The sequence below is a fragment of the Agelaius tricolor genome, unplaced genomic scaffold, assembly GCF_023055355.1.
Source record: "Agelaius tricolor isolate 1412-34295 unplaced genomic scaffold, bAgeTri1.0.p SCAF_16, whole genome shotgun sequence".
NCBI lineage: Eukaryota > Metazoa > Chordata > Aves > Passeriformes > Icteridae > Agelaius > Agelaius tricolor.
The window spans coordinates 13,101,752-13,129,209 of record NW_027269276.1 but is presented as its reverse complement, the minus strand read 5'-3'; the positions used below and the strand labels follow the sequence as shown (position 1 = coordinate 13,129,209).

General features: G+C 41.2%; 1 protein-coding gene across 1 annotated transcript in view; it reads left to right on the top strand.

The window, feature by feature from the left end:
* Window positions 1–2,176: 2,176 nt before the first annotated feature.
* Window positions 2,177–27,458, top strand: part of PRTG (protogenin) — a 73,927-nt gene continuing 48,645 nt past the window's right edge. The window contains 2 exon segments of the mRNA XM_071442065.1: window positions 2,177–2,261; window positions 2,911–3,213. Of these exon segments, the coding sequence (XP_071298166.1) occupies window positions 2,177–2,261; window positions 2,911–3,213 (388 nt within the window).

Below are 27,458 nucleotides of genomic sequence, written 5' to 3'. Positions count from 1 at the left end.
ACAGTGTAGTTTGGGGAGATGGTAAAGCACTTTCCTCATCACAGCAGAACACAGCAGTGAGCACAGATGACACAGGTAAGGCAAACCAGCCCGCAAGAAGAACAGGACTACAACTTGCTGTCTCTTTGTTGGCTTTTATTTTGTCCCCTGGTCATCTCAGACCAACTCGTCCCTCAAAAAGGGCTGGTGAACAAGGAGGTGTTCCCCTGGGACAGGTGGGATAGTGTCCAGTGCTGGGCAGTACAGCTCAGCCACCTACTTGTGCCTGCAGGAAGCAGTGCCAAGGTCTGCAGGGAAATGGCCTTACATCTCCCAGGGACAGCTCCAGCCACTCCACCAACTGACTGAGGCATCTGGCATAGAAATGTTACTGGATATTGCATTCTCTACTGTGGTTCTCATGTAGGTGTGCTGAGCTCCTCTAGTAAATCTCAAATACAGGTCACACTGATGAACCAGAGTTTAGCATGAGCTGCAGATGAAAGTTGTGTGTTTACCACGAGAAAGAATGAATATTTAGTTCTTAATGCTCAAAAAATAATATAAACAAAAGTGCTTGTGATTCTTTTTCACAGTTCACACTTTTCTGATTAGATAAATTAAAACACTGAGGAAAATTGAAAACTATTTGGTCAAGTGGATCCTGTTGCTGTATTTGGTCCTATTTGGACACCAAAGCAGCACACGTACAGTTCTGCTCTGCAAAGTGGAGCTGTCTGGATGCTTTTTAGGTAAGTGATTTGCATGTAAAGCAAATATTTCCTAATTATTTTCTCTGAAAACTCTGCTTATGTATTTTTGACAAGTGAGGAAGGTGATGTAGATCAACCTATGGCTTACATCACATTTTAGTAGTTCTGACTTTCTCCCAAAGACTTTCAGAGGAGTCACTGACTCAAGCTGTAGTCAGTCCTGGTGATGATGCAGCAGAAGGGGCTGGTTTGGCTGCCAGCTCTCAGCTCTGTGAGCTTTGCAGCGCTGGCAGAAACAAAAAGCAGTAAAAACTTGCCTGTCACCGAAGTCAGCAGCTCTCACAATGAATGCAAACATAGGGCAAATCTGCTGAGTAAGAAGATGCCTTCCTACATAGTAACTTTAGAAACTAGAAATCTGACCAGACAAAAAAAGAGACTAGAAATTGCTGGCTGCAAGCATGGAGTAAAATCAGGGGTGGAACGGAAAGCTTAAATGATAGTGGCAGCATCTGATGGTATCTCCCCTACACATTATCCAGGTGGTGCTGATAGCATGAATTCTGAAGCCACATGTTCTGTTTAGGTTGCATTTTTGCAAGTTAGTTTGAGGCAGATGTAAACTTAAGGCTGTTTTCTGAGGGATGTAAGTATAGGGCAGCTCATCCTCGAAAGCATAGCCCTGTCCCATGTGGCCTGCTGGAAGTCGTTTTATGGGTGCTGTAGGATGGGCTCAGTGAGAACTACTAACAAAATTGGCTTTTTATTTCTGATCAATGCCCATCGTCAAGTCATTTATCTGCATGTGTGGGAAGGCTGGTTTTATCTGGGTGTGAGGATGCTCTGGCACACCTGAACAGTTCAGCACCTGCCCCGGGCAGTGCAGGGTCCAGTGCTCAGTACTGGTGCTTTGCTGCCTCAGCACTGGTCCGGTGCTCTGGGCGGGGAGCTCTGGCACAGCCCTTGGGTAACGCCGCGCCAGGTCCAGCGCACGCGTTGCCGATGCTGGCCACGCCGGTGAGCCGTGCGGTGTTCGGGGGAGCCCGGCGTGCCGGGGGAAGGCATGGCCGGCAGCTCCAGCCGCGGCTGGAAGGCTCAGCCCGCCCGCCCAGTACCACAGCCGGCAGCGCCCACCCGGCTCGGGGGTCGGCGGAGCTGCCGTCGGGTCCCGGTGCCGCCCGGAGGGGCCGCGTCTGCGGGGCGTGCTCGGCCCAGATGGCGCCGGAGCCCGCGGCCCCTCGTGCGCGCTGCCGGCCGGCCCCGCCGCATTGTCCGCCGCGACCCCCGCCCTGCGGCCCGCCCCGTCCAGCGCCGTCCCTCCCTCCCTCCTCCGGCCGGCCCTGCCCCTCGCCCCTCTTCTCCCCAAAGGCCAATGGAGACGAGATGCAGAGAGTAGGGCCGGGACGGGCGCGCCGGGGCCGCTCCGTCCGTCCCCAGTCTCCTCCCCTCGCCCGCTGACCGGTGTGTGGAGCGGCCGGCGGGGCATGCCAGCCGCGTCCCGCTGAATGGCGCCGCTCCGCCGCCGGCCGCTGCCGCGGGCGCTGCTGCTGCTGCTGCTCCCGCTGCCAGGTGAGTCCGGCCGGCCCGAGCCCCATTGTCCGGCCCCGCTGCGGCCGCCGCACGTGGCTTTATTTATCCGGCATCGGCGGGACCGGCGGGGAGGGAGCGGGAACCGGCGGCGGCTCCGCGCTTTGTTCGCGCCGCGACGGGGCGGGGGGGGGGGGCGTGAGGGGCGCGGGCGGTGCGCGGCCCCTCCGCGCTCTGGTGAGAGGTTTTCGCTAACGATTCCTTGTAAAATCAGCCTTTTTACGACGCGCCCCGCTCCGGCTGCTTTGGCAGGCTTGTAAAATTAGCGAGCGGGCCGGGCGGAGCGCTCGCACCTGTGTGGCCGCCCCAGCGCTGCGCGGCCCCCGGGGTCACCGCGCCCCCGCCCGTGCCGTGGCCGGTTCGCTCGGTGTGGAAGGCGCTGGTTCTCCGGCTCCTTGGCTTTTTACAGCCTGAGGGCTTCGCGCCGCGTGGAGTCAGTACCAAGTTTCCCCAGAGTTGTCCGAGTTGGGAGCGCTCGGAGCGTGTGTGATAGCGATGGCTTCACCTCGTGCTGTGGGGATGACTCGCAGCTCACAGTGCGGTTTTAACTTGCAATGTCTCTGCTTACATGTCTGTCCTTACAGACAAAAACATTTTTTCCTTTTTTTTTTTCTTTTTTCTTTTCTCTTAGGAGTGTGGTGCTTTAGTGAACTGTTTTTTGTGAAAGAGCCTCAGGACGTTACTGTGTCAAGGAAGGATCCGGTGGTTTTAGACTGCCAAGCCCGTGGTGAAGCTCCTATAACTATTACATGGCTGAAAAATGGAGGCAAAGTGTCTGAAAACGAACGGATCTACACTTTATCCAATGGCTCGTTGTATATCAGTGAGGTAGAAGGAAAGAAGGGAGAACTGTCTGATGAAGGATTTTACCAGTGCTTAGCTCTCAACAAACATGGGGCCATTCTCAGTCAAAAAAGTCACCTCACACTAGCAAGTAAGTCCCAGCTCTTGTTTTTTTAACCTGTTCCTGAGTTTGTGGCAGCAATTCTCTGAACAGCACACAGCAACCTATCGTTTTGATTGCGTACCTGACAAGTTAAAATGCAAAATTATAGAGTAATTCTAGAGAACCTTTATTTCTTTTTAAATGTATAAAGATTATGGGAAAAACTTATGGTGGTCCCTTATTCAGTCCCTGATGTGGCAGAAGTGGCACAGGTACCTGTGAGATCTGTTGGGGAGTGGTGCCTTGTGTGGGTGGCTTAGGTGTGTCACTAGCCTGGAGCAGGTGGTGATGCAGAGTCATGCTGGCTACAGAAGTCCTGGGTCTGGTTTCCCAAGTGCTGTTCTAGCAGCCTTACAAGGGTTATCTCCAGATCTGATTAAAAAAAAAAAAGAAAGAAATTCCTTGTTCAGTAGCTTGACCGCTGTGTTGTGCCATCTTGGGGCAGGGTGGAATGATTAATGTAGATGTTTATCTCTGGGAGAGGAAAGAGGGGAAAAGTTTTCTGGGCAACTGTAAGGCCTTGCTTTTCTGACTTGTGTTCAGCCAAGCAGATGTGGGTGCTGTCCCACCCGGTTCCTCTGGAACCTCCCGTAAGGGCCTTTTATGTGGTTCCAGTGGGAAGGGAGAGTTGCATTTCTGGAGTGACTCCCTACTGCTGGGTGAATGGTGAAGGAAATAGTTGTGTCTAAGTGCCTGTATGGCTTTAACAGACTGACCCCGGGTGTTTGTTGCCCTCTCTTTTCCTATCATCTTTAAACATTGAGCAAGAGATGTGTGTGAGGGACGGAATGCTGTGCCTTTTTCCATGGCAGAGCAGAGCTTTGCCACTAGACTACTTCTACAACATGATCACCCTTTGCTTCCCAAAAGTACATGGAAATGCACTTTTCAAAGAAAAGTAAATTTTGGCAAAGTAAAGAAAACTTTCATTTCAAAGAAAATATAACACAGAGTACACAGTTTATGTAGTCTTCTCATGTTCCCTCTATAATGGGACTTAACTGATGAACTTAATCTAATAGGAAAAGACTTCCTATGACCTCTTCGACCCTGTTCTTAGTAGCAAGTTGAATAAAACTAGTGCTGGTACCTCACTGAAAACCTGACATTGATTCTAAGTTGCAGCTTTTACTAAATTCAACCTGAAACTAATTAATGAAATTGGTATATTACATTACATTAAAAAACGTGTGAATGTTAACATTTGTTAGTTTCTTTCTGTATGCTACTGACCTGATTCTAAATACTGTCCACGAGATGCCCCGGGAAGGTGTGAACAGCCTTGTTCAGTGAGCCAGAGCACTGGGTGGTTCAAAACCATCCTGGAAGCAGGTGGCTCCAAGTGAGTGCTGAGTTTTCACATGCTGTAAGAATGTGCAACTCTGAAGTCTCAATTTCAAAAACCTACCTACATACTACTTTTTATCTTGCTCATGTACAGGACTGAGAGACTCAGTAATTTGTGGGTACTTTTTGGTAAAAATGAAGTATTTGGTGAAAAATCAAGTATTAAAATTTTTAACATTAAACCTCACTAAGTTTCAGTGTGTCAGCATGATTAAAAATTAGACAAGAAAACCCTCCTAAAGAGGATATCAGGGCTACTTTAAATTGGAGACACTGCAGAATGAGCTCCATGCTTAATACCAGAGAACTTCTGGAATAGTACAGAGCACTATAGTAGAATAGCTTGGTAATGCAGTTGTAGTATTTGATTTTATTCAGACAATACTGGACTTCTGTAAATATTTGTTTCTCACATGTACATTATTTCATCAGAAAGGTGGTTTAATTATGCTGATTTTTCACCAAGTCTTGTGAACCTATAGATTGTGTGCTGTGGAGTGAGATTCTTATTTTGCAGCCCTTTTTTTTTTCCTCCCTCCCCTTCTCTGTAAGACTGTGACAAAAGGTTTCTTTTTCTTGTTTGAATACTTGAAAGGCTTTCTATGGCTGTTGGAGAAAACTGGAAGAGATAGCGGATCCATAATGATCACAGTAGGTGTTGTTGACTTAGTGATTAAGTGGTTAACTAGTGGCCAAACATGAAGTTATCCTATGTAGCAGTCTCTTCTCTTTAGTCATGCACCGGTCTGACCCATTTCAGAATGTCATCTTTACTGTAAAGCTGTGAAATTGGGCAATAATTCGTATTGTGATAATTTGGAACCCATAAAACATGTGCAAAATTAGTTTTCTCTCTCATATTCAGTGTTTCTGCCTGCTCTCGTGAACTGATTGAACTTTGCAGACATTTTAAGTGAAATAAATGAAAGTCTTGTGGGGGATTTTGTAGCTTTACAATTTTTCTTTTTAGAAGAAGTTGTCGGGTTGCTGCAAAGGCAAATTACCTTGTGGTCAGGGTACAGAAGGAACTATACATATTAAACAGGTGGAGAATAGGCATTAAATGGGCATTCTTTCTTTGGAGGAAAAAAGCAAATGCTCTCTTCAGTTACTGGTAGCAGCAGGGTGTGAGGATGTTCTTTTACTTTGCCTGGTCAGAGGTTTTGCCAATAAGCTTATCTTTTGCTTCAGAATTGTAATGTTTAGTGTTGCATTTGGAAATCAAAAACTTTAATCTGTCCAAGAGTTTAAGATCTGAACACACAAGGAGATCAGGTCTTGGTTTCTAAAGTTAGAAACTGGAAGCTGAAGGTTGCACTCTTGGCAAGAATTCCATTATTCATGTGCAAATTAAGAATTCACAGGGTTAAAAGGTTAGAAACTGGCCAGGATGAGGTTTACCCTTGTGATAAAGAGCAGATGACCCTCATTCATTGGCCAAAGCTTTCATGTAGCTCCTCTGCAAAGTTAGTGATTGCCATGAATTGTTCTTGAGGAATGCAGAAATTCAAATGTGAGCAGGCCTTTCCTTAAGTGTCACTATGGAGCCTTATCTCCCGAGCACATCAGAGTAGGTCTGCAGGGACAGGGTTCCTCCCCAGAGGCCCCAAGGCTTTGCTTTCCTGTTGTTCATCCATGCACAAAAGAATTTGACTAATTTAGGGCTTTTTTTTTGGTGAGATCCCCCTACTTTTTTAAAAGGAAACTCTGGTGCTGGGGTAGTGCTTAGGTAAAACTAAATATTAGTTTCAGTACATGCTTGTAGTTACTTCCAAGGCTGGCTGATTGATGTGGGGGCAGAGGAGGAGGTCCTGTCTGCTTCTTTGTGAGGGGAAAATGGTACTACTTAAGAGCATGACTTACTCAAAATTCGACTTTTTCCACTGCTACTGAGACAGATCTCTTTAAACAGAATATAAAGGGAGTGTAGGCTTCAGAAAAAGTCCTTTTGGTACAACTTTGAATCAGTTCAAAATAAACAAGCTGAGATTTTTGTTTTCCTGCATTTTAAAATTTTGATTATTCATCAACAATTAACTAAGATTCTGTCTGAAAATAAAGCTAGATTTCCAATAAAATATTATTCAGGAGAAATAGAGAAGGTGGATCATGTTCTGAAGCTGGTAACATGGGCATTGTGCAGTGATTGGATAGGTCACTCACTGTTTATGTCCTTTTCACAAAAAGTAGAAATTAAAGTCTTGAGATGGTTGGATGGTATATAAACAGCATTCCTGGATAACCTTTTCTCCTCTTGTAACTCGGCTGAATTGATTTTAATGTTTGTGAATTAGAAGAAATGTAAGCCTGATCCTTCTTGTACAGGTTTCTGCATTTCACAAGAGTGAAAGGTGATGCAAGCAGGAGGTTTCTGGGAACGTGCTCCTGGAGGGAAAGGCTGTGTGAGCCCCCTGCACTGCAGCTTGGGGAGTGCTGGGCTCTTCACACAGAGCAGCCTGGAACTGGTGGGAAGTTCATAACTTTGCTTACCTGCTGAGGCAGTGATGTGACTTCAGGTCCCACTGTCCTGCCAATAATTGGCCATATTTATGTTTTTATAGCCTAACAGCATCTTTTGCTCTGCTTTTAAATATTTGCACTGAAGAGTGCATCCAGCTGAGCATCTTGCTGTGTTGTGGCAATCACGTTTCCTTAGCAGTTCCAGCAGTTTGTTCCCACTTTGGCATTGTGCTGTTCCTTGTGTGGGCACAGCTGCACGTGTAGCTAACTGAACAGGGAACTGGTCTGGGTTAAAATAATAGAATTAAAACAAAAGATGCTGTTTAACCCAGCTGAGTTCCTCACTATGGTTTGTCTTGGAGCCACTCAGTGATTGCACTGGTGTAACTGAGAGGGCTGAAGTGGAGGTGGAAAGGCTTAGTGGGGACAGGGGAAGGTTAATGAAACTTACACTCATCAAACTGTGGCCTTTGTGAAATGTGTAGGCAAAACTTTTGCCCCTCTGCTACTGATTTTTTAAAAATAATCTTCATCCTGCCTTAAAATAACAGGATAAATAGCTGTGGTCTATCAATATAGTTTTTGCTTTCCGTGGAATCTGTCATTTCAGGTGTCTTCCAAGTGCATATAGAACTCAAAGCTATGTTAAATTATTTTAAATAGCAATGGAGAGAGGTTCAAATTGTGAGAAAGAAAGGTGGTGTTAGGGGGCAGAAGTGGTTTTGGGCTGAGGTGGAAGTGAAATGGCAGATGGCAGCTGTAGGCAATAGTTTTGTATTGAAAGAGAGCAAAGTTTTAGTGCTGCAGAAGTGGTGTGGTTACAGACAGCTCAAGGTGGTCTGGGTTTTGACAAGTGCTGCCCTACTGCTCTTGCTTTGATTAGTTGATTGAATATCCTGAGAGGAAAATTTGTTTCTAACCTGAGAGTGCACGTGGCTGATTATTAATGCATTTAAATTCCAGTGTTTTTAGGCAGGAGGATGAGGTTCCAATGTCTTAGTCAGCAATGTCAATTGATAACAATTAAGAACAGTAAGATTTTTGTTCTTTAACTGAGATATCCTGAAGAAATAAGAAAACTGGGAAGTACTATCTTGTTAACCCTTTTTATTGGAGTATTTTCCTCTGTCACTCCCCAGGTGTCTTTTGACCTGAAGTCCTGCAGCACCTTGACAGAAGACAATTATCAGCATCCTTTTAAGACATAACCATTAGTTACTTTTTTTGTGGGGGGTACCAGGGCATTCCCTCCTTTTTCAGCAATGATTGCTCCACTTGTAAGAGCTCTTCCACAGGATGAGGAATGGGCTTTTATATTGTTAACAAGATTTTAAAAAATGTATAGAACTTTGCTTAGTGCACATGGACAGTGTTTGTTTCCACTACCATGTCACTTTAGAGGTGAGCTTTTTATGGCTTTCCTGAACACCTCAGTTTCAAATTTGTGTCAAGCCTAATTCCAGACTGAGGCTTTCTATGCCCTTGCTTTTTTTCCTTGTTAGTCAGACCAAAGCTGTTAGGGTTTATTTACTAGTTTTTATCAGAGTAACTTTACAGTGTATAAAGTTTTTACTAGCTTCTTTGTTAAATGAATGCTCCATCTCTTTGGCAGTGCACTCTGTAGCTAATAAAACCTTCACCTACATGAGAAAGGTTGAAGGAAAACACGGTGCTGTGCTAGATGTTGTTCAGAGCTGTGGCCCAAAGCACTCACTCCTCACCTGGTGTGAGTTCAGCGTGTGCTGTGTGTGCAAACCTGGGATTCCTTTCCTGCTTGCAAAGCAATGGATGGCAGCAAAAGATGCTGTTCTGTTCCTGCAGTGTGCTGCTCCCCCCCCACTGCTCCCTTTCTTCCCCCTCCCTTTTTCTCTGCATTTCTTGGTGTAGAAATTGTTGAAAGAGCATTCAGTAAGGCCCCCTTTTGTCAGCCAGCTCTGATTATCCTAAAGAAAAGGATCTCACTCTGAGCAGTTGTTTGCCTAGAGACTTGTTGTCACGTCCTCACAATTTAACAGCTGTGGCTATTGATGGTGTGCAGAACAATTTAAGACAATGACAAAAGAGAATCTTGGAGGAAGAATTTAAAAGTTACTAAGCGTTTTCCTACAGAAATATGGTCATGCCTATTGTTGGACAAACTTGTGCTTAGTATTTGTTTGTTTTCCTCAGCATTTTGTATTTTTTCCATGCTTTATCTCCAAAATTGTGAACATAATCTTTATTTAGTTTTGCATTTTTTTTTTGTTTTTGTTTCATCAATAGGCCCAGCTGTTAAATTGGGATTGATTACTTCCAGTCTTTATAACTGGTAATCACCACCTAAGTGAAAAAGTAATCAACAATGTCAAGACTCCACATTTTGTTGAGTAAGTGTGGGTTGTATGGTCAACATTAGTTACTAAGGTCAACCTTTAGGTAGCTTTTAAGCAGCAGCATTTTAAGCAGTGTCTACATTTTAAAGTTGATTGTCTCAGCAATTGAGTTAGAGGTGGAAAAAAAATCGCTCTAGATCATTTATGTTGGGAGTTAGAAATCCATCTGGCAGCCTTCCAAAACCTGCATCTGTAGTGGAAACAATTTTTGGTTGTATGGATTAAATGGTTACTTTTTAAAGACTAAACAGCAGACTTAGGGAAGAGATGTCTGTGAAACCACCTGAGTATGGACAGTTTGCTTTTTGCCTTAGTGTATGGAATTATTGTAAACTCCTCCTCTGTTTTTTCTGTATGTAAAAACCTTGGAGGGAGATGGCCTTCCTAATTTATTAGAGGAAAATATAAATAAGCATTACTAGACAGATTTTTTTCTTCTGCTTTTACTTTGTTTCATACTTCAATAATAATTCTATTGGTTTTGTTGGGTTTTTAAAATGAAATTTAAAAAAAACTTCCACTCTTAGGTGAGTGGAAGTTGTTTTTGTTTTTAACGACATAAACACCATCAAAGACAAAATAAACTAAGTTGCATCTGGATTATACAGTTAACATCCCAAGGCCCTGTTCAAAGTGCTTGTTTCTCAAGTGCCCATCTCTTGTAGTTCTGGTAGAGGTTTCTGACATAACAGAGTATCTGCAACGTAGGGAAATAGAATCTTGGTATCATTTTCCCAGAGGCAGATCTGCTCCTGAAGTTAGATTCTTATTATCAAAACCCAACAATGACAGAATGTGTAATCTTTGTATTTTATGGGGTAAAAATTTCAGAGTTCCTAAGTCTTTCTGTGCCAGTATTGCACCAAACAACTTTTAAAACTCCCACTGTGGTCAGGGTCTCTTCTGACTTTGGCTGATGAGAAAAGTGTGAATTATTTGGTAGCTAATCTTGAGCAAGTTTGGTTCTAGCCTGAGCATTGTAGCAATAGCATTCAGTAAGCAGCTGCTTGTTTACTGGATGTCAGAGCAGTAGAATGCAGTCTGAGAAATGAAATATTGAAAATGAGCTTGCTGGAAAAGACATAGGAATGCTGACAAGAAGCTTTATAGCCAAAGCTTCTGTCAGGATTTAATCATTTGAGGCAAAAGATGGTGGCATGGGCAACAAGGCTTATGTGTGAGACTTTGGGAATTGCAGCTTTAGGTGGAGCAAACTGTGTTTTAGAAAGGAGGAAAGTCTGTCTTAGCTGCAAGCTGCTCTGAATGGTGGATTGATGACAAAGCAGCAAAACTTACCTTGTTCTAGTCCTCTAGCCTCAGAACATGCTAAAATTATGATTTAGATTTTAATAATAATCCACAGTAATTTACCTTGGCTTAGAAGTGTGTTAGAAATGTGCTCTTTAGCTCTGAGGTGCAGTAGTTTAATTTTGAAATGATTTGCTGATGAGAGAGAGTTTTAAAAGAAATAATTACTGATTGACCAGGCATAAGAGGTACTTTATTACAAGAGGTAATAAGAGGTAAATTAGTACAAGCATTAAACATGTCATTGGGTGTTCCTTTAATACATAGCTGGGGGGAAAGTTAAAATAAGTCTTTACAGCTTGTGGTGTGCATCTTGTATAAAGTGATGAATGAATGTTGGAAACTGGAGAGGATTCTGTGAGCAGAAGCATCTTTATATTTTCAAATTTGATTTTTAGTGTCTTCAGATAATAATCCTGATCACATTGATTGATTACATTATTTGTCCTCATTCCAATAGACCAGAATTTCTTGTGTAAAATCTTCATAATTCCTGGGGTTTTCTTGGCTCTGCTTTGAGCCATTTCAGATTAAAGTCCAAACAAGTTAAAAGAAGTTTAGAAAACCAGGTTGCATCTCAGCCCTTGCAGCATGTGGAGCAGCAATGCTGTCTTCTCCCTCTAAACTCCTAACAGTTACAGGATGTCCATAGCACCATATTTTACAAAGTGGGTTTGTTGGTTCTTTTAAGCTGTATCAAGACAGTTTCTGAGTCTTGAAAGTGTCTTGAAATGGAGAGGAAAACATAAAATAGGAAAGCTTTTCATTGATTTGCAGATCTATTCTAACATTGAAAATTTTCTCATAATTTGTCTTCTCTCCCATGTTCCCACTCTTTATTCTTTCTCCTGTCACATGCAGGCTGATTTTTCTGCATTTAGTTAGTTTTTTCCTTTTCTCTTATAAATTGTCATGTATGTACTACATCATTCTTTGGATCTGCTTCTGCTGACCCTCCTTCCTTATTCCTGTCTGATGCCTGGAAGGAGGTGCTGTTTTCCAGTGGAGCTTATTTTCACAGCTGTGCCAGAGGAGGGAAGTGTCATAAGATACTTTGAGGTCAGTTTTGACCCCAAATTTAGATGAGGTAAAAATGATTCTACAGAAGTATAATATCTTGTCTCAGGTGGTCTGCCTGTCATTTAAAATCAGGCAATAGTTTTGATTAAGAAAAAGCTGTTTTAATAGCCCTTGCAATAATGTACAGTAAAGCCAGGTCAGTGTTACACAGAATTGTTTTTTGCTTTACAACTTGTTACAACTGGAAGTTTTCAAATAACCCATTATCTTTTCAAAGAAACCTTAAAATTCAAGTCTTTGAACATGCAGAAGAATTTTAAATGCTTACTCCTGCTTGTACAATCTTGAACATATTAATAAATTGCTTAGATGACTTATCAGCAAATTAACTAGGGTAAATTATTAAATTACCATTTCACCATCCACATCGAGATCTCTAGTAAAGCTCTAATAACTGTACCATGTGCCTCAGGCAGAGCTGTGCATTGTGTATGTTCTTTGTAATGAGAATTCGTTGCCTTTATGAAGCCATTGACAGCCATTTATCATTCTGTTCATTAAACTTGTCTGTGACATCCGGTAAATTGATGTTAACTGGAAATATTCCCTGGCAGTTCTGGCACGACTCTGTCATTTTGCCTGAGGAGAAACTTTGTACCTAGCATGTCCCAAATTACAAGGGTGAAACCTCCTTCCCCCACCTCCTCTCCAGAAGCCTAAGTGAACATATGACCAGCTCTTTTTTCCCCTCTTGCTTTTAATGCTTATTTATGCAAACACCCCTGTAGCCCACAGTTTGCAAGCAGATTTATCATTGATCTTCAATAGAGGTTGAAAGTGGATCCTGCTTTTATGAGTTCAGCCAGTCTGGGCCAGGAAGGCAGCTCAGTTTTATCCCACAGCAAGAAATTAAGAAATTAACTGTGGAATCCTTGGTAGCATTGGTGGGAGTTTTGTGGCATTCCCAGCAGTGGCAGTTAGTACTTGTTTTTAATGGTCATGATCTTTACCCAGTGTTGCTTACTGCTGATTCTTGGTAGATGACCAAATTAATTGCTGAAAGCCTTTCTAATAGTGCTTTTGTGGTTTTTTGAAATTCCTTTGTTTGGAATGATGAACAATATTTCTTTTTTTTTTTTTTTTTTTTGGCTCTTGAACACCCAGTGTGGAAAAAAATGCTCACTTTTAGTACCTGCCAGTGTTTGATTCCTGTGGGATAGCTATCTCTGGTAGTGGTAGAGGTAGTTAATAGGATATCTGCTCCCCTTCTAGTGCTCCTGTTGTGCTACCTGAATCCAGCTGTATCAGGGATCGTTCAAACAGAGATGAGTGAACTAACAAATTGTGCCATAACTGAACAAAACATTTATTAAAGGGTCTAAGATACCATCAAAAAACTGAATATCCAAAAAATCCATTACAGAAAATTTTTGTCTTTTGAGTGAAAGAGTTGAGCAGTTGGCTCTTGAAAATATATTGTGTCTCACTACATAATAGTTCACTGGATTAAATGAATTTATTGATTTCTGCTTCTTTACTGACACACATTTATGAGCAGTTTCTTTGGCACCATGGCCACATGTCAAAGGTCATAACTTTCCTTCACTGTGGAAGAATAAAAGCTTTCAGATGGTGAATCCCTGAAATCTAAACAGGGCTTTGTCCTCCCTTCCCCCCTCAAAATAATTACTGGTTTTGCATAGATTTATTTAAGATAAATACACAATAATAATAAAAAACTTGTACATACTGAAGGAACACCTATATTATCTTCATAAAATAGCTGCAGGAAACTCTATAGATGAAAGGCAACATATCTAATCTGCAAATAGGTATCATTATGGAGCACATGGTAGTAGATTAGACTCCTTTATGGTCAGAGATTTTATTGAAAATGGTCACTTTTTAGAACAGAATAATTATTTTTAATGAAGAATTTTATTAGCTATAGTTTAGGAACAGTATTTCTTTCCTTTTAGAGTTGTGTATCCTTTGTGCACCGGAGGAGATCCTGGAAGCAGATCCCACTGAGAGAATGAGCACGTTCAAAATCTGTGCTTTGTGTTTAGATGAATGCTTATAATGTTGATATTTTCTTTAATGACCTTCATCAGTAGTAAGTAGCCTGTGGGGTTTTTGGTGTGTACTAGATATGGAAGTTCACTCATGATGTAAACATGAAGTTATTGAAAAAAAGAAACTGCAGTGAAACATAAAGTGAAGTTTAATCAGCCCACTAGTTTGTTAGAGGTGAGTAGGCAGGAGTAGTGGGTGGGGTTTTGGGTCTTCTCTTTTTGGCAGCTACTGACTGGTAGATGAGCTCTGACCATCTCAGGAAGCAGCGGTGTGAAGGTAACCTCACCAAGGTGTTGATGTAAAATAATTGAAATATTTGTGCTAGGTTTGAATTGTTAGCGTGATCTGGCTGTGGTCCTCTTAGCAAGGGTGTTTCTGAAGAACAGCAGAGCCTAGAGTTCTCTCAATGGGAAAAGTACCCCATGGTTTTCTAAGAAGGCATAAAAAGTCACCCCACCGCCTGCCCTAAGAAAGAATCGCTTGCCAGACTTTATTTTTGCATAGTAGAGATGAAACCTATTGATGCTTTTAATCATGTTTCTTAAAAAAAAAATAAAATTTGTAGTAGACTTTTCTTCTGCTCTAATATTTGTGTGTGTGTACAAATGGTGATCTTGTTTTAAGGGAGCTTTTGGTACTCTCATATTAAATTTACCAAATATTTATATTGTGGAACTGCAGTTGTTAATTTTTTGGCATATTAACTTTTTCAGTAGAAATTTGTCATGTCAGTATTAATCTCTGTTTTTTAATTTTTCTAATACAGTACATTTCATCAGGACTGTTTATCCTATTCCCTAGAGCAAATTGAAGATGAAAGTCTTTTCTCTGTTTTTTTTTTTTTTTTTTTTTCACGAGGACAGCATGGAAACGTCTACTTAGGGAACAGAGACATGGAACTTACTGGGGTCTTTGTGTCTGGAAGTAGCTTTTGGTGTTGCTGTGACTAGAATTGGTTGTCCTCCATTCTGAGGAAAAATATCAAACTTTTTTCCTTATTTTGGCATATGTTCACACATCTTTACTCAGCTTGACTAACTCAGGACAGGAGATGATGTTTGTGCTGAGCCCGTTGCTGGTGAATGCCGAGCTGGGCTTTCCCTCTAAGCAGTCCTGGACAGATGTAGACCTGCTTTATTTCCCTGTTCTGCATTAATGAGGAGCTAAGTGTGATCTAACACTGCCTGGAGAAACCAGCTGGCATGGAGAGCTGGAAACAATGCTCTAATTACCTGCAGAGGAAGTTTGGGAGGGGAAGGGGGTGAGGTGGAGGTGTGAGTGGTCTCATGTGTCTGGAGCTCAGGCAGGGGATTGGTGGGAAGAGGTGAGTGCTGAGGAGAATCTTGTGGAGTGAGGGACCTGGGCTTGGCTCCTTGCAGATTGCCATGGGTACAAGCTCAGAGTGGAAGAGGGATCTGTCAAAGACAGACTCAAGAGAGTGTGCCCATCAGAGTAGCTGATCTTTCAGGACATCAAATATGGAGCCAGGAGGCCTGGACTTCCCCTGGGAGCTTCAGAAAGACAAAGAATAATCTCCCAGTGATGCCTTGTGATGCCTGAGGCATCTCTAGTCTGGGGATCTTTAGAGTATTAGAAATGCATTTCTGCTCCAGCCAGGAGCTTCTGCAATATGTGATACTAGTCCACTTGTCCCAGCTTTCCATGGGAAGTCTTTGATTGCATATTTCTTATGTCCTCAATATTTGATACCAGCTTCTGAGGTCTGGTCAGCTAGACCTGGAACAAGTTGGGGGAGCTGTCTGTGACTGCAACACATGGAGTGCTGTGAAGGATCAGTGTTGTGTCTTGGATGTCTAAATTTAGTGAATATTTCAGTCCCCCATCCAAATGTTTGTCCATACCCAACAGTAAAATTCAAATAATAATGGAGCATAATCTCAAGGTGTTGTGAAAGTGGATGCAGTAACATTTGTGAAGAACCATAGTGTAGAGCCCTGCAGGGAAGGCCAGAAGGAAGCTGGTAACTCTGTTGAGAGCAGTGTTTAACACAGTGTAATAAACAAGGAATGAGGCCACACACTGAACAGAGAGGAGAAAACAAAATATTGAATAGATGCTCAGTATGTGAGCACTATTCATTTGGTGCTGTGAATAGTGGGGAAGTGTGATTGTGCACTTGTATTGTTTCCTAAAGCATGTATATAAACAGAGAAATCAGTTACATAAACAGAGTATTTTCTTCAGTTTCCCAACTTCTGAGCATTTAGGAAATTTTCATCATGTGTGTATACACACATGTAAGAGATATATTGAATGTGTGAGTGGGATAGTTCAGGGATTAGCTTAATTTATCTAATGATGTATGTAATTTTAAAAAAATGAAATAAATATGCTTGAAAGTATTAGAGCTTTATATGGGCAGGATGAATAAAATGAATGAAATGTAATGAAAAAAGGTTTCTAACAGAGTGTCTTGTGACAACTTTTTAAACAAATAAATTTGTCAGAATTTTCTGATCCAACCAAAACATGGGCTGGTATCTGAACATGTGTTCAGCAATAACTTTAACTTGATAATATTAGTCCTCAGGTAATACTTATGTATATACATATGTATGCTCATCTATGCACTCTCTGGTGTTTGTCAGTACAAAATTTACTTTTTGTCATCTGACTGAGATGAAATCAGCTGTATTGCTGGTGCAGAGGAGAAGAGCTTTTTTGTGGTGCCAGGCAGGACTGTGGGCTCCAGTGCTGTGGAGGAGTTGGCCCCTGTGGGTTTTACCTCCTCTTTCATCTGCTCTGTCTCTTCTCTCAAATATTTACTCCCCCACATAGCCTAGACCACCACCTGCTTGCTAGGCTACAGGTCTTATGTTGAGCCATAGGGCAGTTTTTTGGAAATACAGCCCTGCAGTCATGACTAGAGAAAAGCTCCAATACTTGTTTGTTTGTTCTTTCTTTTTTTTTTTTTTTCCTCATTTTGTTGCTTTTCCTGGTAGATTTATGTAAAGACTCTCAAAGGCAGCAGAGTATTCAAGACCTCTTGCCTTTGATGCACCTTGTACATCTAGATCCTTTTTGGGACCTGTACCTTTGGGTGCTGGGACCTTCTTTCTCTGAGGATGTTTTTCACAGGCCTGTTCAGAAGCTGGAGTTATGGGGAAGTTTAAAGCATTATTTTAATTTATTTTAATTGTTCTTTTCCTCACTCTTTAGTTGCTGCTGTGTTCACCATTGTCTTCCGTTTATCTAAATAATGGTTGCCTGGCCTTTCACAAACTTGTGATGGGGAAAGATGGTGACCACCTGAAACAATAATATCTGTGGCAGAATAGCCTGAGAACTTTAAATAACCAAAGGGAACCGTTTCCAAGGCAGCTAAGTGACCTTTGGATCCCAGGAGTAGACTATTCATAGAGGCAAAGCCTTTGTCCTGCTTTGACCAGTGGTCAGTGAACTCTGGCAGGCCCCTCGGCTCACCATCTTGGCCCTAGCCTAGCAGCTGGTGATTGATTCATTTAACTGTCCAGATTCACATTCTTCTGTCAAGGACTTGTCAAGGAAGAAAAAGGTTCTATGGAGGGCTATTCATTTTACTAAAAGGAAGGGGATGCATTATATGATTGAGTGGATTACTTTTGGGTCAGAAGAGTTCCTGCATTGCCCCGTTTTAATTCGGCCTTCAATCAAAGAGAGATTTAGTTTATTACTGCAGTGTGGAGCTTGTGTAGAGGGACAGATAATTTCAATTCCATCAGTGCAAAAAGGTTGTTTTATTTGTTTGTTTGTTGTTGTTTCCCCCCCATCCTTTTTGTGGTTTGTCCACCCCACTGCGTTTCTGCCAAAAGAATCCATCGATTTTTGTGACTGGTTAATATGACAGAGTTAAGATTAATTACTAGTAATCTCACTCTTAGATTCAGTGTGGGTGTTATATGAGTATTAATGCTCTTAACTATCTCTCATATATGGTTTTGAGCAGTCCAGGAAAGTGTCAAGTAAGTAAAAGGTCAGTGTGTTACCTCTGTTTTGGATGAAGAGAAAAGTGAGAACAAAATAAATTCAACAGGATCAAACTAATAAATTACTTTGCTGTAGACAACACAGATGATGATAAAGCTGAGGGTAGAACCTTGTATTTTCTATCTAGTACCTGTTTTCACCTGAAGTAATAGTTTGTTGTAAAAACTCAGCATTCTATAAATTCTCAGGAGACCTGTTTCCCTCTGCTGGTTTAGAATGCCCTTTTTTGTAAAACTAGGAAGGTGTTTCCATGCATTATGAAACCTAAATCATGTTTTCAGTTCTACAACTAATGCATCCAAAAAACCAACTTTGAGTTGTGCTAGGGGAGGTGTGTTTCAGCTTCAGTGTGTGTTGCCAGCTCCTCTTTCCATGTGCCCTCCAGCTGGGCTGTGTTTCCTTAGCATTAGGATTTCCTTGCTGCTCCTCTTCATGAAGGACTGAGCAAAGCACGTTGTTGCTTGGCTCCTTCCACTGGAAATAACAGGCATTAGAGAGCAGATCCTGCCAGTTAACCTTCTGCCTCCCTTTGAATGAGCACCATGAGCTGCAGCAGATGAAATACGACCTTCAAGTTTCTTTTCCCCACTCTCATAAGCTATGTATTGTTTTGATTTGGCTTATTGAACGTATTATGAGGGATTTCTGATTGGCTCCAGGCCAAAGTATTTTACTTCTGCTGATGGAAGTACAAGTGCATAATTTAGAAGAAAATACAGTGAAGCTTGATCTGTTGTTTCCTTTTCTCTCCCTCTTTTTTGGGGGAAAAGGAAGAATTTTGTATTTGTCAAGATAAATGAATGGCTTAACTACCTTAAGAGCACAGGGGTAGGTGGAAGTCTGAGATAATCAAACCTTGCTAACATTTCTCTGTTATATGCCTCTACATATGTGTCAGAAATCTGGGATGAGTAAAACACCTGTTGAATAGGCAGCCTTTTTTCATGGAGACCTAGTGCTATTCCTCTCCTGCATTTCCCAGGGAGCAGCCCCTTGTTTGGGACTGCTTGTTCCAGGCTGGAGTAGGATGTCTGAGATGGGGATAGCAGCTTCTCTGGGCTCCTGATAAAATCTCTCTCAGTGCTTCCCTGGTGGCTTTGATTCATGGCCTTCACTGGGAGACAAACAATGAGCTTTTAAAAATCATGGCAAGGAAAAATGGGTTGTCTTTGTGTATTGGAAAATATAAGTAATCTAATAACTGGTTGTGTCACCTACTTAGTGGAACATGGCTATTTGGTTGTGCTATGAGTGGGCAATCTGGAAATCCAAGGGTCCAACAATTGTGTGCCACCCAAGCAGTCAATATCCATAGCAAGGTGACTTCTTCTAAAGACATTGAAGGCAAAATAATTTTTTTCTGGAAGCTGCACTTCTGATTTGTTTCATGTGAAAATTGCAAGAGTTGTAAACACTTCCCCCTCCCGTACCTCTAGAATTTTTCAGGTAAACATCTAATTTGAAGATTTAAGTAGCTTCAATAAATAGGTAGTACTGACAGTGTCTTTTGTTGCTTTTTTTTTTGTGTGTGTGACCTTTGTTTCTGATTTTCTCCCTGCTGCTCTCAAAGTTTAGGACATTCAAATTTTAACTGTTAGTTACTACTCTCTGCTGAAAGACTGTTCCTGGGTGAGATCTCTGGGCTGTGTAATGCAGTAGTGGGCATTTGGTGACAGGGAAATGAGCTGCAGGCATTTGGCCCTTGAGAGTGGAGGCATTTCTTCTTTCCTTTCCCCGTGGGAATGAGGAAATGTTGACATTTGGAGAGGGGGCTGAAGGGCTTGAATTCCCAACACCCCTGCTCAGTGTTTTGCATTGAAATGGTCTTTCATCCTGGGATGCTGATTCTGAAACACTGTAAGCAAAAAATGGAGAGTGCTCCTATCTCTCAGGAATAGCATTTCTGACAGTCTGGAGACTTAACAGCACCACCAGATCAACTTACACTCATTCATATGGGGATGGTGTCAGTTTGCCACTGTATGAAACGGAACCCCTTCCTCTGCCTTCCCCAGATGTGAGCGAAGGCGCAGGGTGGGTGGTGCAGCACAGGAATGTGTGGGGCCCCACTCCTGGCCTGGGATATGCTCTCTGGTGCTTCCTCTGATTGATGAGCTAGGCAGGGTGAGGTGAAGAGTGGCTTTTGCATTCTGCTTAGGATCTAGTTTTATTTCAGCCAGGAATAGCATTTATTTATTTATAGAGATACAAGACTGATAAATAGAGGTCTTACCCTTCTGCTGGCGTCTGCAGTGAAATTCATTGGTCAGAATGGGGCAGATTTATGCTTCCAGTGCTGCAGACTTTTGTTGCAAAGTGCTGAAATTGTTTTTTCTGTATTGCACTGAGCGATTATTAAATTTTTTTTAGGAACTTTAGAATCATAGCAGTCAATCTTTAATCTTTAAGATCTTTAGAACATCTTTCATGTTCTATTCTGATTTGTGTGGGTTTATTTTGGTTTTGTTGGTTTTGTTTGGTTTTGTGGAGTTTTTTTGGTTTTTCTTTTTGGATGCCAGATTAGGTTAGCTGTGAAGGGACATGTCTTTTGTTGCAAAATCCTGCTTGTGTTCTGATCCTTGTCTTCATGTTGTAAAGTGCAAAACTGTGCTGGATGTTCCCCATGCAACAGTTGGGCTATTAAGCAGAACTAATTCTTCACAGAATGGCAGCAACTCCAAAGAAAGGCATCTGTGGGATTAAGCATAGATACTAGAAGGCAATCACTGGGCAAACTGCTGAAGGAAATCAGTCCTTGCAAGGGAGAAAGTGGCGTGTTCTTTCTCCTGAATGCATGCAGCCACACAAGTAGAGCAGCTTTGAAGCTGGTTAATGTGGCTTACTGTGTGCCTTTTCTCTCCTATTTCCTATGCTTCTTGTCTGCAGAAGAGCAGAAGGGAATTCCTTGATAAGTGCATTAGCATTTATTGTGCCTTCTGGGGCCACACACTGTTGCCTGGATGATAGATAGACTGAGAAGGGAAAACCCCAGCTGGGATGCCTTCAGAAGTGAAAAGATCAAATCTCTCATGCTTGTTTACATGGTTTGGTAAGGAATGTCAGTCACACCATCAATAAACTGTTGAATATATAGAGCCACATTTTTCAAAGCCTCAAGCTTTTAATTCCTTTAAAACAGTGCTAGTGATAACTCCTGAGGTGATATGTTTGTCTGCTTTTGTTGGGAGGGGTGGTAGTGGTACATTTTTTGCTTCCTATTAAGTGATTCAGGTGTAGTAAGGCAGTATGTGTACTCATGTGAGTACTTGCATGTAGCTGCAAGAGTGGTGGCATTCTTGCAATATTGGTAGCTGCTTCTACCAAGGGAAAATAGCAAGACCTGGGTGTATTGCCCTGTACTTTCTTCCCTCACAGATTGAGAATGCATGCCCTTGCATTGCAACATTGCATTCTCATCTCAGTGTGTCTCTTAGATCAGCTGATGGGCAGGAGAACAAATTGTAAAATAAGGGATTCCCTGACTGGCAGTGTGTCAGTGAGGAGCCTCCTCTTATTTCCTCTGGCACTTTGCTGCTGCCCAGGATCCGATTTATTGTCACAATTATGTTAATATGGCATGGATAACAAGCTCTGTGGCTGTTCCAGTGGTTTGAACAATACATTCTAATAGTCACCTTGTCAAATTGTGCCTTTCTATTCCTGCATATGTGTTTCTGCATTGAAGAGACCTTTTTGATGAGTGATTATCCACTTCTGAGGATCTAGTTTTCTTCAACTGTTAACACTTTCCAAAATGTAGTGCTGCCTGTTTAGCAAAAGAGTATTTTACTTAAAGTACAATATATCCTGAGAAGAAATTATTGCTTTTATCCTTGAAAAAATTGATCAGTAGCAGAGAAATTCCTGATGTATTGTGATGCTGTTGAGGTATTTGTTCTTAACTTTTCAAGGTTTTCCTCCCTTCCTGTGAACTGTCTTCAAGATGCATCCACTTGAGACCTCTTCTCTTGACTTTCTGCACTGGAATTGATCAGAAATTTGCTCACAAAACTTCTATTCTGTATAGAAATTTTGTGTGCAAATGTATGTGGATATCATGAAACCAGGACAGCAGAGAAGACACTACATTTTCCTACTTTCTGAGGATACTGTAAGAATGAAGGAATAAGGATATAGTGGAGCAAAGAAAGGATAAATGAGTACAATTCCCTAAAAACCTGGTCTAGAGTAGCCTAGCTGACTTCCAGGACTTCAGGAAGAGAAAATACTTCATGTGAAACTTCAGACTGGTCTTAGCTTTGAGTAGCTGGTGGTGAAAACTGCCTGTGTGTGGCCATAAGCACTTCTATAGAATCTAGTCTCAGCCCAAAAGATGGAGAGCTGAATGATCTTCAGTGGACAAATTCAGACTTGGTTATTCCTGTACAGGGATTTTTAAAATGATCATTTGTCAGCCACTGAATTAGGAGCTTTAAAGAAAGGAGCAGGGGAACCTGAAAGTGTTAGAGGAAACAAATGAGATTGCAGCTGACATCTCCAAGGGAACTTTTGTTCAAGGGTGCTCAGGCTGTTGACCTCTTTGCTTCTCCATTTCATTGCCTTTAGATTATAGCATTCTTCAGTACCAGAAGAGTAGTGGGTAGTTTTTGAATGGGCAATTTTAAAATTTTTGGTTTTTTAAGGAGAGACACTGGACATTGCTGTATAGAGACTTGAATGCACAAAGAAACAGTTTTGCTTTGTGTTTTGTAAATATAAGTTTTGTGTATGAGGCTAAGGATTTCTGTTCTCCCTTGTCAGAGGTTGGGAGGAGTTCCTGGTGATCTGCATCTCAGTTTGGAATTCATTGACTCTAAACACTGCACTTCTTACATATCTGTGCAAGTTGGCAAGAATATGAGAGAGGAATGGAAAAATGAGAACATAGCTTTGTTTCTTTTCCACTATGTTCTTTGTTGCATTTCTCTCTCATTGTTTAGTTTAGTTTGGAAGTAAGTATGTGGTAGGCTTGGAGTAACTGTTTTTGCAAGAAGGTGACCAGAAGTTTTAGCAGAGCAGTTTCCCAAATTGTCTGGCACTATCTTGGAGGCAAACTGATGTAAGCTGTGCAAAGGAGTTCAGCCTTTAGCTGAGCAGTCAGGGCCTTGGAGAAGATTTGTCCAGAGCTGAAGTAATGGATGGAGAATAGCAGAAAGGGCAGATGGCCCAAATCCCTACTCATCACCTCATCCTGGGATCTTCTTGGTATTTATCAGTGAAAGCTTTCTTTAATTACCCCTATATGCAGAACATTTTCTGGTCCCTCCAAAACTCAGAATGTGATTTTGCAGGCTAATGCCTCAGAAAAATTTGCTTCTTAGATACAAGAGTACTGTTCTGTGAACTGAAACGAGAGGAGCACATGGTGTGAAGGATCAGTTTTGTCTAAAGGGAATGTCAATTTTCGGAATGTCAATTTTCGGAATGTCAATTTTTGGAATGTCAATTTTCGGAATGTCAATTTTCATGGCCAGACCTGGTTCATATTCTGTGCTTGTGTCTTTCACGCTGTAGAAGTGAGGTTTCTAATCTTGGTAGCTCTTTGCAGTATTTGGAAAAAAAAAATTTAAAATTATTATTGTTTAGGTTTGGGTTTCAGGAACCCAAGTTCTAGTGCTAAGCTAGCAGCTCATAAAAATGCAGTTCTGTAATTTCCCACTCTGCAGTGTTTTCCAGAGCATCAGAATGATTGCTGTAGAATATCACTGTGTTCTGTACAAGCTGTATTCTGATCCAACTTCTCTGAAATGTTAAAATGCCCGCTAGGAGATTCTAAACGGCAAATGGTTAAAACAGTTGTGGGATAGAGAGATTATTAGGTTTCCCATATCAATTATTGATAGTGTCAAATCAATGTGGCAATTTCAGTCTCATTTAACCTCCCTGTTATTTAATTGTGAGGTAATAGTTTGAGTCTGGACTCCTTTTTCAATGCAATTCTGAACCATCATCCTTAAAATTGAGGCTACAATGTTCATACTAAAGGGAAGGATTTTCTTCCTCAGATTTGGTATCAGTAATCAATCTGTTTCTTGATTTGCTCTCTCATTTTTCTTCCTTCAGATATTTCTCTTCTGTTACATAATGTCTGATTTGGGTGTCATTTCCCCCCACACTTTTTATGCGTAATCTCTATATTTCCCAGGAAAGTTATTTTCTTTTTCATATTGAGAAATTACATGTCATAGTCATGGCAAATCAATGTGTTTCTGTCATGTTGCCTTAGGTCTGTCTGTCCTGCCTTCTTTCTAAGAGTGAGTTTGTAGTAAGCACCTTCAAAGAACAAAGGAAAGGCAGGAATTAAAACTAAAATAGGAAGCTGGGAAACAAACCAGCAAGGTAAAATGAATGCCCTTTAGCAGGATGACCACATTTCCAGGCAGTTTGTGTGCATACTGATTTTAAAGTCATGTCTGACCGTTTAGTGTTAATACCTCATTAAAATCCAGGGATTAATAGCAGCAATCTCCTTGTTGCACATTAAAAGGATTTAGTTTAATTTGGGATTAGAGGGTACAAGGTGCCATTCTAGCAAAGCTTTTCCCAAGATAGCAGTGAGGTGAAGGGAGATAGCTTAAAGACTCTGTTTTTTCTAACTATTGCAGTTATGCTGCACACACACACGTATGGATTTTAAAACTGTGGTGAACTGGTTCACTAATCCTTTAAAATGTATGCTACCTTTGGAAGTGAAATTGTCTGGAAAAGCTTGTTTGAAGTGCAAGGAAGGGCAGTTGGAGTTGGAAAAGCACTGAAGGTGTGGTGTGGCCTGGGTTACTTCAAGGACATTAAAATCTGTGGGTCCTGGTGTTGGAGATTCCATCTATAATCAAGACTTCCCTGTGCTTTAGATAAGGATAAGGTGCAGGATTCTGCTTTCCTCTCCTGCAGCTACACAGGGCTTGGAACAGGATGGGTCATTATTCTCCTCCCCTTTTCCCTCCTACAGGTGTTTCTCAGCATGCAAGTGAGAGAACAACAATCCTGAGAGCCTTAAGTTATAGCTGAGAAAAGGCCTGTGAGCACTATGGTCCCCTCCCTGGTTTTAGATTTTTGGGAGAAGGAGGGAACAGTTGTTTAGTTGTTTTTTTACTATCAGTTGCTTTTTGTTAGGCTAGCACAACTCATTAACATAGCAATGTGTGATAGCATTTACTGCCAGTGATTATTAATACAGAGAAAGTAGGATACAGTTTGAAAATTCTTGTGTAATAAGTTAAACACCTAATATAGCATTCTCCAGAAATTTCATTGAGTTCTTAACATGTGGGCAGTGATATCAGCAGCCTGTATGATTTATCTGATTATTTATTTTTTAGTGCCACCTGATTTTTGGTTGTTTTTTTTTTGTTTTTGGTTTTTTTTTTTTTTTAAAAAACAACTTATTTTGTTCTAATTAAGTTTAAGTATTAGGCTTTCAGCATGGTTTGTTTATTAATTAAAACTAAGTATATTAAACTAAAGTTTTAGCCAATAGGAGCACAAAACCATGCAATTTCAAAATACCTCTTTCAAATCCAGGGTTATAGAAAAAGTGTATTTTAGTTAAACTTATTTTTCCAACCATTTTGGCAGAAATCAAAAATATAGCTGACTTTGGTGAAAAAGCCACACTTTGCATTTTATCAGAAGAGTTAAGTCTCTGGTAATTTATAAGAATGCCATTACCAGTATGTTGTTTGAATTACAGTGTTTTATTACAGAATGGACTGACACTTTTCCTTTGTGCCTGAAAGGACCAAATGTGTTCTGGATGATATCACTTCCTCTTACACACGGAGTCAGTTCCATCTCAGCTCAGTTGTTTGCCTTAAATAATGGCCATTAGAGGAGGGAGATGTGCAGACAATGAGTGAGATCAAGTCTTTGCAGATGCAGTTGCATCTCTTGTTTGCCTGCTCCAGGCCAATGCATTTCCATTCAGCAGCCTCACCTGAACTTCCCGTGCTGGAGCTAAAACCTCTTCTTGCTTTTTCTGGTCTTACAAATATACAAAGAAGTATTAGGGAAAACAGGGAGCCATGACTCTCATTAATCAGTAAGACTATCACCTCTATCTTGAGATTCCTTTCCCAGAGCTAGTCAGATCCCAGCTCTTTTAATCTTTCCTTACAGGTCAGCTTCTTTTTCTCCTGAAATCTCTTATTTTTATGCCTCACATTTTAAAAACAGTAATTCTAGGTCGAACAACACTTGATTAAAGTTTTAAAGGGTGAGTGTAAGTAATCACTCTACTTGTGGAGTACATACAGGATGCCCTTTTCACTTACAGTAATGAAAATCTTTACCCATATTGCTGTATTTCTGTGACATTCACCTCTGAACTGTATGTAATGAGTAGAACTTGGACTCCAAAAAACTTAATTTTTGCTAGCATCTCTTGGGAAACTCAGGCAAGATTCACCCATTGTATCACTTGATGACAGCCCCAGCTCTGTGTACTCCACATGCTTGTTCAGAAATGAGGAGAGGGCTGTGTGTCTGCAGTCTTGCCAAGTGTCTGCATCTGTCAGTATATACTCATATAAAGTTTATTCCAAACCCAGATCCAGACCAAAGTGTGCCATTTGAGCACCAAATCATTGGAAATGTGTGTCTATATAGCCAAGAGGCATGGCAGAATGCCTTTCATAATCTCTTCTAAGCCTCATTCCTAGAGAGTCTCATTCCAGAGAAACTGCAAACTTCAAGAAAATATGTGCAAATTGGCTTTGGTGTTACATTACAATACACATGTGTATTTGTTGGATTTTTCAACTCTATCAGAGAGAGTACATCACAAAAACTAGATCAAGAAGACAAGTGTTGTCATGTGTTTCCCTGAAATCTATTTCTTTGGGAAAAGCCATAGCTTCTCTTTAACATACAAGTTTATTTTTCTCAAATGAAATGTCTTCACCAGAGAGTTAAAAAAATGGGAAGATTCTTGGTTTCACTTGAAGGGTTAGGGCTACTGTGAAATTCTCAATAGCATTAACGGATGCCTTGTACAAATGGCATTAATGGCATTATGCACTTTTGTCCTTTCTACCTGAGCAGTTCATCTCTCTGAGTGGCCATTTTCTCTTCAGAAACACTAAAGCCTCACCATCAGGTACAGTTTCTCAATATTTAGTGCATTCTGGTTACTTGAAAACAGCTACTGTTTCAGTTCTGGGGTTATCTTTCATTCTTACAGGTTTTTTATTTCACAGTTGCAGTCCAGTCTTGGGCTAGAGTCAGCTGTGATGAAACAGTAATCAACATGTAGGTTGTTGGAAATTCTTTTGCCTCTTAGGAAAGCTCATTCAGTAAATGAGTTCATAATGGCATGAAGTGAAGTGTGTAAGCAGAAAGTGCAGTGTGTAAGGGAACAGGTCACTGGATTGGTGTTGTAGCAAGCTTCAGGACTTCATTTCAGGAGGGAATGAAGTGGGTGTGTGTTGTGCTTCTTTTTTGCTGGTTTATTTGGTCTCTTTCTTTTCATAATTAAACTCAGTGTGGACTGCTGCTGCATACAAACAAACAAAAGGTGTGAACCATGAGTTCCTTAAGTTTGACTTCTTCATACCTTAATGGTTAAATCTGTAAACCTGCTTTATGTACACAGAGAGTTTTTACATGATGCAGGATAGTCTGTCCTGCATCCATCCAGGAGAGTCAATCCATGTACACCAGCAGCAG